A 12,158-nucleotide genomic window follows, 5' to 3' on the forward strand; every position below is an offset into this window, starting at 1 on the left:
GGAGCTCGGTAAGGAGCTATTTCTTCGATCTGTTGAGTGACTTAAATCCATGTGACTAATATGCTTCATGTAGCTATGATGGTTTCAATTGAATGCTTGAGACACAACACGTGCAGAGTACACCCCTACCTGCATTTGCTCAGTTGTCAAACAGTTACTCAGGTGTTACTAAGTAGTGTAAACGTTGACTAGATAAACTGTGTAACGTTGACACCGTTTCCAAATTGCGTTTTTTTCTGTCTTGCTATATTTATTTTCCGATCAGCAATACACACTGATGCTGATATGTCTGTGATACGATAATACCTGCTGATAATATCAGGCCTCGTGGCTAGCTCTAGTTTGTACATTCATCTATTATGCATTTCAACCTGTCTGTGGTACACATGCACCTTTGTTTGCCTTGTAAATATGAAAAAAGGAAGGCTCCTGCTCGGTATCACAATTTATTAATCGTACTAACGTGTCAGTCCTTCTGCACCTTCGTCAAGAGGTTTGTGAAAATGAGAAAGTAGTGTCTGCGGTCGTTTGTTTTGTGGTGAGCCATGCCATTTACGCTCTTTGTCTAAACCTTGTTAGTTACCAACAAAGCTGAGCATTGATAGGAAACGCTAAAACAGACATAGAACAATGCAAGCTCAGCCAGTCTCAGTCTTTCCATCCTCGTCAAACAGGAATTCCTTGCTTTTTTTTTTCTTTTTAAATCATCCTGCAAGGAGGCTGAACATGACAAATATTACCTACATTCACTACACATTGCAACAAAATGCCCCCTCATTTAAAAATAGAGTGTACAACAGTTGTTCCCTCATAATGTCACTCTCCATCTGGTCTGGCAGCTTTTCTCTCAGATGCAGGCCTGGTTTCGTGTGGGAGATGGTGTAAAATGGCTGTTTCATCATAGTTCATCAAACCAAAAGAGAGAGAGAGATAGAGAGAGAGAGAGGCTACAGTTGTCTTACAAACACTAAAGGCCTGAAGTCAACATAGACATGTTGTGATTTTATATACACTGCCCTGCTGTAGTTGCTGTAGTTTGCAGTAATGTGCAAACAGGTGTACGTCGTGTGACATCAAGGCGAGTTTATGGCTGGTGTTGTGGGATGTGTGTGTTTCGTAGGATGCCGCGGGGGGGCCTGCAGGTGTTGTAGGTCTGTGCTGTCTCTTAATTATTTATCTGCACGCAGATAGTTGGCATCACTTCCAGGATTTTTGCATAATTACACTCCTGCAAAGTCCTGAGCTTTATTAGTAGAAGACATCAAATTTACTTTTGATTTTGATTTTTTTATCTTCCTTCCTTACGTTATACCCACTCCTTTTCATCGAGACTGGTGGCAGAGGCACAGTCTGTGTCTTTCCGCCCCACCTCTGACCATCCAGGCAACCAGCTGTCAGGTGTGAATGACGCTGCTGTCGCCATCCACAGCACAGCAGTGTGAAATGGCAGGGAAAGGGGACTAAAGACTGGGAGAGGGGAGCTATTTTGAACACTGGCACTTGCTTGTTAAGTAGGAACTGGCAACACTTGTGTGCGTGTTCCACCAACAACATACTCGCATCTATCTCTGGACGTTTTCCCAAAGGCATGGCATGTTATTTCATGCATTGCTGTTGTCCTACGAGACCACCATCACCTCATAATTTAAGTGATTTTCATGCTTTCACTTTAGACTTGGTGACACTGAGCTAGCTAAATTTAAAAATGCTATTTTGGTGTGAAACATATACATATAGCTTCAAAGGGGGGTATTTCACTGTTGTAAAAAAGGCTCCCTATTAAGTAGATAGACACATGACTGCCTGGTCACAAGCGTTCTCGTATACAGCTAAACAGAACACTAAAATGTGTTTCTGAGTTGAGAAATAGGCGATGCAGCACATAAATGATTCATATTTGATCAACACTGCTTACTTTAATTGTTTGATCTGAGTTTCATGAGCTGGTGTATTTAGTGACTCATCAAATTCTGCTTCCCCGCTCATCTCACTTCTCACCAAATATGGTGCATCTCCGTCTCTCTCTCGAGCCGACTGTCCATGGATGTGGAAGTACATTCTGCAGTTTGAACAACAGACAGCCCGAGAGCTCTGGGTGCAGGCGACATGCATATTTGCATATATCCCACACATTGTAATAATTCTTTGAACCTCTTCCCCCTCTGTTCTTGTTCTGCGCTCTGCGATCACCTGTGCTCACTTCAAATACAGTCTAACTCTAGTTTGATCTGAGTATATCACGTTATATTGTTTGTTTTGTTTTTTGGTCCACCTCGTTTGTATCAACAAGGATACACTGAAAAACACCTGTCTGTATAATTCACCACAGTTCAGTAGCACCACAAACTAAATCATCCAAATGGATTGTACGGTTGAATCAACACCCTTTTAAAAACAAATTAAAATGCAAACTGAACATCATAACCGTCATGCAGGTAGGATTTATCACAGGACTGGGTCCTAGGCGAACCTGATAAACTGTCTGGTCTTCCAAAGTTTCAGTTTTTCATTTCAAGCTAAGATACCCAGCTTGTGTTTTCAAATTTATGCACTCTGCAGACCATGTTCAAACAGCACCATTTTTGGTGTGTTACACACATGCTTATCGTGTGAATGAAAACACAGAGGAAAAGATTATCATAATGAACTGATGACGCATTTAATGCACTCTTAGTCAGAGGGCTACATGGTGTTAACTTATTTCTTCTTAAGCTTATTAAATTGTTTTAAACTCCCTAGAGTATACGATGCAGGATCTTCATCTGACGGCAAGTGGTACAACAGCGAACTGACTGACTCTGCAAACCACCCTCAGACTTGAATGGATTCAGTCAATACGGCAACAAATCACATAAAGACTGCTGAAGATGTTGGCCATCAGCTGAATCACAGTAGATTAAACTCTAAAGCACTGCCTGCCGGACACCTGGCCTCCATGTGTTGTTGAGAGCTCTGTGACCAGTCTTCACCTCTTTTGAGCTGCTGGCTAGGAATAATTCCTCTTGAAGGATGTACACTGTCTTTCATTACAGGCTTTTGACTCGACAAATGACGGTCAAGTCAAGCTGACAATCACTTTCCAGAGATGTCGCACTTTCTATCATTTGTGAATTTAGTGTTCCCACTTATCAGTCCGCTAATCCCTCCAAAGGATTGGTTGTCAGTTGCTGTAGGGTAGTATTAGCTGCTACATAACAATTTGTCCAAGTAGGTCAGTCAACAGGCTTACTACCTTTTCTGACCACAGTCCTCCCTCTTAGCTTGTTATATAACTCAGCGTTTTTCTGTGCTGAAACCTCGACTGTCCATGTAGCTCCAGATGTGTGCAGACAGCAGGTCAGGTGTTTATCTGAAGCAGCTTTACTGAGCCTGATACAGTCTTCGCCACATTCCCAGTCACTTCCAAAGTTTTCCTCAAGTTCTCCACTCACAAAATATGCTGTATCATTGTTAACAAGTGAAACCACACTGCACGGACGAGTAAGACGAAGAAAATTCAAGCCATAACGCAGGTTTCCAATGGAATCCTCTGTTTCTGCCAAGTCTCTCTGTTGTCTGCCTGTCTCCATGAGTAGTGTTGCATCTTCCCCTGCACACATGCAAACACTTGTCTTTGCTTGTTTCTGCCTTGTCGTTGGAGTGGAGGGAGAAAGCACAGCGCCTGTAGGTTGTGTGTTTGCACTTTCTTTCCTGTCAGCCAGAGAAAGACTAAGAGTGAGTGATGAAGGTACAAAGATGCCAAGGCCAAGGAGGCTAAACAGACTTTGACATGTAGAGAAATTGGGTCAGACTTCACTTGAATGTCTTCACAATTCATAACATTGCTCTGTACTTATCATTGATTCTGTGCGGTAAACAACATTTCTGAAATAATACTTGTTGTACAAAAGTGGAGCGAGGCTGTGGGAAGACGATGAGTGTCTACATTTATTCAGCACCTTCTGGGTAGGTGAGGTGTTAGCTCCTTTTTAGTATGTTGAAAGATGGGAGTCACAGGTTTTTACAGGCCCTAAAGGCTTGGATTCAACATTTAGAAAATACAGCTCTTACGTGTTGGATGTTTTTTCTGAACCTGACAGATTTGAACGAGGGAACTGTTGCCCAGTTTCTTTGTAATTTTCCATCAGATAGTCAAACTGTTTCTTTTTTCTATTTGTAGAAACTGGCCAGGTGTGAATATATAAATAGGCAAAGCTCAAAGTCCTCCACAAACTGGTCACAATTCTCACAGCCTTACTTCCTTCCCTTGTTTTTTTTTTATTATTATTATCAAACCGTTACACACAACTAGGAAATGCCACATCTTGTGTGCAGAGATGCACAATATTGTATTTTTACCGATATTTTCAAACTCATTTTGGCCAAATGTAATACACATGTAGTTGCAACATCTTTTTTTTTTTTAACTGGTTTCTCTTCACAAATTTATTCTCCTGATCAGGATGATGGCTCTTAAGATGAGCACCTAAATTTGTAGAGCTGAAGAAATGTGATTTGGTTTCTCTTTGCATGACTGACACTGTCATTGCAAATGCCATACGCATATTTAAAGCATCATTTTAAAGCCTTCATCAGCCAATACTGATGTTGTTCCAATATTATCGTGCATACCTACTTGTGTGCTGCCCTTTTATTTTTATATAAAGTTGTATAAAGTTCTGATCTATAGATCTCATATTCAGCCATGCTGTGGTGATGGTTAGCGAGCATTCATACCCCAGTCCACTCCTCTGTCCCAGTAAAATGAGCACAAACTGAGTCTGGTACTAATCTCTCACACTGTGGGTACTCCGCGGGTCGATCTGTTCTGACCTTTTGTGGGCAGTGGGTAGAGGCTTCGTGTGTAACGTTATGATTCTGTGCAGCTGCAAAGAAGAGAGCAGAAGTCTTGTTTTTTTTTTTAGCTGCTGCGTTTAATAATGATGAGCTGTCATACTGGCATGGCAAGAGGCTTGTTGGGCGGCGTTAATTGAAAATCAAAAATAAACTACGCATTAGTTTGATGAGTTGCCATGAGGAATTAGTTGGCTTTAATTTGGTAGCATGATTGAACTAAAATAAACAACGTAATTAAACTGGTTCACAGCTAGAATACTTCTCTTTGTCCTACCCTCATCTAGTTTTCATAAAGCAAATTCACACCTAAAAGCTTGTCACTCAGCTTTGTAGGAACTTAGTTGACTTCTGGTGGCTTAATTATTTGATTTTCTTAACGTCTGATTGTGTGTTTGTAACTCAGCCATGACTTGCTGAACCTGTTCGTTCATATGTTATTGTGTACTGCCGTATACGATGCACTCAGCATGAGTAGCACCGGGTAAGGTTATCTAACAGCTTTAAAAGCACAAAAGATGTTACACAAAGTGTTAATAAGCAACAGAGATGTAAAAGATGACATATGACAATATATTATATAATAGACATATTTATACTGTACAAAAACATGTTGTTTTTAGCCACGCTGGAAACTGAAGAGAAGGGGGAGATGTGATACGTTTAAGTTTTTCAAACAGTCCTGGAAGGTTTTCATCTTGTCACATTCGATTGTAAACACAAAAAATCACAGATTGTTGTGTGAAGAATGAAAAAAACAAACTTTTACCTCTGCACAGCTGGCCAGTCACAGCGTTAAGCGGATGTGAATGACGCCCCCCCCTCTAATCTGACGTCTGAAAGGTGTTGCGGGGAGGGGGATAGAGTATAGTGGTGCCTGGTGACCCATCCAGAGGGAACTCTTTCCATTGCCCAGTGCATGCAGCTCCCTGAAACAGGTTTAAGCAGTTGGGGAAAATTTGATGGTTGTATTGAATTGTACCATACTGAAAGGTGTGTGTGTATAAATACTTTAAAAACTCAAAATTCCCCTCCAGATTTTCTTTTCAAACTCAAAATGTTAAAAATAATATAGTTCCTAAATAATCCTCATTATGAGATTAACTCTAACCTCGGGTGTGTCTTTTGACGGTACCGCTCTGACGCTTCGAAGTAAAATGATGTCACCTTGTGCTTCAAAGCTTTAGTATAATTAAGGTGTAGAAGAGAAATTCAATGAACATCTGCTCACAGCTGTCTTTAAAAAACTTTGACATACTGTAGTCCTTTCCAACGTATGTGCCTGTACTTGTTGCAGCTCTGCCAGTTGCTCAGCTTATGTGATTAATTTATTATTTATGGCACGTATACCTCCTTTGTTGTCTGCAGTTTTTCCTTGCCCCGAGATACCAATCCAACAGGCTGCGCGCTGTAGCACGGCTGCAACATAATTTGTTAGCGCAGAGTTGAAACAGACTGAGGTAAATCTGGTTTACTCATACTTTTGTTATAGTGACGTGCTGCCCTCTTAGAGGGGAATACCCCAACAAACTAGATTACACCGAATGGATTTCCAGATCTCCTAGGACCACCCAGCTTTGATTGCATTGATTTCCTTTTGACTACCTTCTACTCCTTCTAAATCATTAGGGAAGTGCTCAGAAACAGGGAAAACAATTTAGAGAGCAAGAGCTGTCATGTGGTATTGATCAGTTTAGCACACAAACAGCATTTTTGGAATAATTTCAGCATAGTATTATTTTGGTGGTCTATCTTGCTGAACTTGATCACATATTTAAAATGTTTTCCCCAGTTAAAGGTTGAAGCTGCACCAGAAAGATAGTGGTCGAAAAGCTCCTCATCATTCTTAACCACGGTGCTTAATTTACCTCTGTTGATCTGAGTCAGCAAGCTAGGTGCTGTTGTAGCAGCGTTTGCCTTTTTAGTTTTTTTATTTTGCTCACAAGCTCAGCGATGGCATCGTTAAGTGATTTAGTGTGTGTTGCTGTGCGGTGGACGGTGGCCAACAACAATAACAAGGAGAAAAGGAGCGTGCTGCCTATTTGTGTCATTTAGCAGATTAACCGAGTCAAAGCAGAGATGGACTCTCGTTTGCACTTGTCTCTTTCTTGTCTCCCGTCGCTCTCCACGCCTGAAATCTGAAGGTGTTTTTAAAGCGACTGCCCTTCCCTGCATGAACATGAAGAGCAGGTTTTGTCTTTCGAAGGGACGGTCAGGATAAATTTAGGATGGTGCAGTGCAACAAAGGAAATGCGCCTGACTCCTTTTGTTCATAATTGTTGAGTGTGAAAGTGTGGCTTGAGTTGCGGCTGACCTCTGACCACCCTGAGCTTGACTGATTTATGTGAGCATGTGTGAGATTGTACCCTCCCTAAACTAGTTGGCAGTGATCAGTGGTTTATCTTGGTAGCTAAGGTCTTGTCTCTTGTTTCAGCATATCATCACCTTGTCCTACCCTCGTTTTCAATGATGTTGTTTGGAGCAGTCGCTTCCCCTCCCTCCTTCTCTCCCTCTCTCTCTCTCTTGTGCGTACCTAATCATCACCACTCCCTCCCATACATGTACCAGCAGCACTGGAGGGAGTGCAATAAAACAAAGACAGATCAAGCAGATATGTAGGCAACAGCTGTGCAGGACTAAAGCTCACATCTCTGGATTCAGTCTAACACCGAGCATTTGGCTCCACAGTCACTTTTTCCCTTTTGCACCATTTCCTCCTTTCTTTCTCTGTTTTTGCTGAGGTGTTCAATCTAACCTTCCTCAACACTGCTCTCTTTTCTTTTGAGTATAGTCATGTTAGATAATTTTTCATTAAAACAAACTACACCTTTTTTTTTTTTAAATACAGTTCTGTCTTGCTCACCTCCCTTTCTGTTTCTCTAATTAATGAGCTGTGTGTGAAAATACTGTGTAGTAAGCATGGGACCCTCACCACCTCCACCACACCCACCGCCCAGACCCCACCTATCCCTCAGGAAGTGTTTATGCACACACACATTTGCTCCACAGCGACTCTGCACAACACTTTTCCAAGGACACGGTGTTCACTGGAACGCACACCCAGTACTGTACAAATTTACAAGACTCACACATGCTGGCAGCAGACGCTTTCAGGTTAAATCCACAGTCCTGTGCCCAGGTAATTTTTGTAGATAAAGCACAAATGTAAAATTGATTAATTGAGTGGAACCTAATTACAACAGATTTTTTTATTTTTGACCAACGAACCACTGGAATCTGGCATGAATGATTTAAACCAATTGATTTTTTTTTATTAAAGGACTCTTTTCCAACCATGGGTGCAAAGTAAAGTGACGTGTAGACAAAGTCATAGAGCCTCTTTAAAAGGAAACCAACTCAATTTTAGCAAAAGAGTTGAGTTGGGAATCGATATGATACCATTGCTATTATCGATTCTGCTTATCAGTCCAATTATTTACTGATTCCTGAGCAGTTTTCTGTGTGGCAGGGGTAAAAGGTTGGCCAGCACAAGTTTTCAGCATTAACACAACAGTTAATTGTCTCTTGAACGCCGTGGAAACAGGATAGCAAGTCGAGCTGCCTGTAGCTTGTAGCCTGTCGTCATGTAAAATGGATGAAATGAGGGAATACTTGTACAGGATTTGTTTTCATTTAGGTTTCGTTAGTCAAAGAAATAATCTGGAAAGCCTGTCTGTGTGGTGTTAATATTGTTTTACCAGGATATTTACTCTCCGTAATGGATGTACCACTCAGTTGGGAAGCACTTGCGCAATGAGTATTGTGGCATTCCTGATGTGTTGTGTAGACAGATGTTTCAACATATTGTTTGGTGTTTCCACCTTGAAGTGATCATTTTACAGACATTTATTAGCACTGTCATCTTTCTTTGTGAAATGAAACCACACTTGAGACCGTTTCCTCCTCTCTGCCATTAATCCTTCCAGCAGTGTGGGTGCATGAGTTTAACACCATTGTTTTGCAACTGTCATTAAAAAAAACAAAACATGCTGGCATCAATATAAAGAACTGATAAGCGCCGATGGATTGGACGTTTCAAGTGGAACCGGTTATCGATGCCCATCCCTACAAAAGAAGGAAAGTTAATTTGTGCCTGCCGTTCCACACAAAGCTAAAATGTCAAACACTCAGTGTATGATCAGATTCAGATCGGAAGCACAAAACCATTAATACACCACTTCCCACGTGCAAACTGACTCTTTATGCAAAGTAAGAAAGCGTAATGTAATTTATTTAGGAACTAATCGTACATAGACTTTCTTGGCATGCACTCTCCTCCGTGCTCTAGGTTTGGATGGACTGTTGGTGTGACTGAAGTGAAGACTTGTAATGAAAGACTGTCCTCGTGCAAACACGGACTCTGTTCTGTTTTTAACAGCGCTGCTGTGCTGCAAGTGGTTGTTGGCTTCATTGTACGGCAGTAATTAGTATGAGGACATTTTTTAAGGGCGCATGGGTTGGACAGGAGTGAAGCTTCCATCCGCCACCACAAAAACCCCAAGGTTCGATTCCCCTTAGCAAACCACTGGTTAGTTTTGAATCCAGTGGAGGGATTTCATCCTCGTTGGTGCACCAGTGATTCCTACTGAGCAGAGGGTGTGGAACATGTGAAACACAGCGTTGGTAATGACGTGGACTGCATTGCACGCCGGACTGATCGTTCATAATTGGCAGAAATGGGGGAGGGACTATCACGTACTTGTGATTCTATCACAGCCAGTGATCACATCAGCAATTTATCTCTGATGTATAAACATTTTAATCTTGCATTGAGTGAAATTTAGCTTGTTTTTTCCCCCCATTATTCAACATGTCTAACATGTGAACTGTTGGTTAATGGTCAATCTTTGTCCGTACCAACTGAACATGGAGAAATGAGGAATCTGTGCACAATTGTACAGTCATTGTGAGTCACCAATGCATACCTTTTTATAAATCTGATGCAGAGTGTGAAAGCATATTTTCGTCTTCAACCACTGAACATAGCTGTCAGCATATCCTCATCTAACCAGCTTTACTGAGTCTTTATGTGTGTGCCTGTATATCTAGTAGGTGTGAGCTGCAAGAGCGGCTGTCTGGTCTGGGTCTCAAACAAGGGAAAGATGTGTGGTGGCCACTTTCATTGTATTCATGTGGCGTCGTCTCTCTTTCATTTAGTCTCACACATACTCGCACGCCATTACTTCAGACTCACCGCAGCGTCGCCCCTTGTAGTATTTTCAGCCATGGTTTGTACGTTCCATTGAGACGGTGAATAACACAGTTGGTCGGACATGCATCGCTGCTAATGCAGGTTTTTAACTTCCCCTTTGTTCCACGAGCAGAACGTGTTGGCAGAATCAGAAACAGGTCTATTGCCAAGTAGGTTTTCATAGACCAGAAATTTGTCTTCGTTTTTGGTGCATAATAAACATGGAGTAAAAATAAAAGGAAGATAAAAATCAAGTTTTGTGCAGCAATGTGCAAAAGTTTTCAGTATGTCAGAAAACCGAGTAATCTAAAAGATGTTATCAAATGTTTTGTCTTGATGTAACTCGTACGGTCTGAAGCGAGGGTGAAAGTCAGCGTCAGATGGGCCATACAGATCGTGATTCGACCACCCAAATAGACTTTACTGGTGCTGGTTTTATTTCTACATTTTAGCGGGGGGTTAGTCCAGTCCTTGTACAGATGGGTGGTTGATGCACTTGAGTTAAACTGATTGGGGACACTGTGGGAAGACAAAGGGGAGAGGAGATGGAAGCGACTGAAAAGTGAAGCTGACATATTCTCACTTTGGCGAAAATGCTGACTGCAGCATGAAGACAGATTCACACACAGGTAACAACCCCATATGTTAGTACGGTAGAAGTTTAGGCGAGTATGCACTGCTTGGTGTGAATGCATTCATCTGTCTGGATACACAGACTCTAAAAAATCTGTTTTTATGTCCTGATCTTACACACTGTTTTTCCTCCTTTCTTTGTTGAAGTGCCTCACTTCATCTCTCAGCAGAGTCTCTCAGGCAGAACAGTGAGTTTGAATGTTGCCCAGTCATCTGACTGGAGTTAGCCCCCGCAACAGTCTGAGAAGGCAGCAGCGGCTGACCCACACACCCCCACCAAGAACAATACCTCCTTTTTGCTATATTAAGTAGTGGAGCCCTTAGAGGGGTTACAGTTTCTGATCCTCTCTGTCAAGAGAGTGCTCTCGTAGGCAAACACACAAACAGGCCAAGTGTGCCTCAGTCCTTGACTTTATCATGTTGATCATGTGCAAGAGTTCTTGGCTCACATGCAAGATCAGCATCATAGGAGATCCAACTAAAACCCTAATCCATTTCAGGTCCTTTATTTCTTTGCTTTGAGAACGGTGGCTGTCAGAAAACCATTGCAATTTGTTGCACTGTTCACACAGTGCGCACATTAGCGAGTGACTGCCGAGTGAACTGCAGAGCGCACAAAATAAATGAGCATCAGTTAACCTAATGATATGACAACACGTGCCAGCAAACGATGTGAGCAGAGCCACTTTGGGTTAAAAACACTTTGCATGTGGAGTATTTCAGGGTCATGTTACAGCTGTGGTGCGTTTGAACTGCAGTGTTGCTGGAGACGATGAAAGGCTGCCTAAAACCTGTCCCAACTGTCCTGACTTATAATTATATTAGAAATATTACAGGAAACCATCAAAAGAAAGCTGTCATGTCAAAGTTTAGCTGTCACGCAGTTAAACTGGATTAGCAGCTTTAAAGCACGCAGCTTCGTGTAGAAATAAAATTAAATACAAACATAACAAACAAATACTGAACAATATTAAAGGATGTGAGGAAAAAGGATGATCTTGACGTAATTGGTGTATTTTTTCCCCTTCATTTGATTCCTCCCTGTGTATGTTTACGTCCTAAAAAGTGGCAGATATGCTTGAGGAAACAAAGCAATAAAAACAACCCTAACCTTTTTAATGTTGTGTGTTTTGCAGCTCAGAATGTGACGGTGGAGGAGATCCTATCTTCCTACAAACAGGCCTGTCAGAAGCTCAACTGTAAACCCATAGCCAAAGTGCTCAAGCAGATACAGGTGAGGTTCAACTCAACGCACACACAAAACAACATGCCAGCATGCGCTCAGCTGCCAGTTTATTAGATACACACATAGATGGTACAAGACTTGGACGTCATATCCGTGGCAGGTTTCTGAAGAGACATTTTAAAGCTCAGATTGTGGTGGCTCCTTCCGGTCTCTGCCGCCTCCCAGCTAATCTAAAAATGGGCAAAGATTTTGGTGGTCAAAGGTCAAAGTTACTGTGACCTCACAAAGCACATTTTTGGCACACAAACGTCCATT

The 12,158-nt window shown here is 41.8% G+C and overlaps 1 protein-coding gene across 1 annotated transcript in view; it reads left to right on the plus strand.

Moving 5' to 3' along the window:
- ppp1r37 (protein phosphatase 1, regulatory subunit 37) overlaps positions 1-12,158 on the plus strand; it is a 40,201-nt gene that overhangs the window by 6,843 nt on the left and 21,200 nt on the right. The window contains exon 2 of the mRNA XM_010751725.3: positions 11,794-11,891. Within this exon, the coding sequence (XP_010750027.3) occupies positions 11,794-11,891 (98 nt within the window). The remainder of the gene's footprint in view (positions 1-11,793; positions 11,892-12,158) is intronic.

This window comes from Larimichthys crocea, chromosome VII (assembly GCF_000972845.2).
Source record: "Larimichthys crocea isolate SSNF chromosome VII, L_crocea_2.0, whole genome shotgun sequence".
NCBI classification, from domain to species: domain Eukaryota; kingdom Metazoa; phylum Chordata; class Actinopteri; family Sciaenidae; genus Larimichthys; species Larimichthys crocea.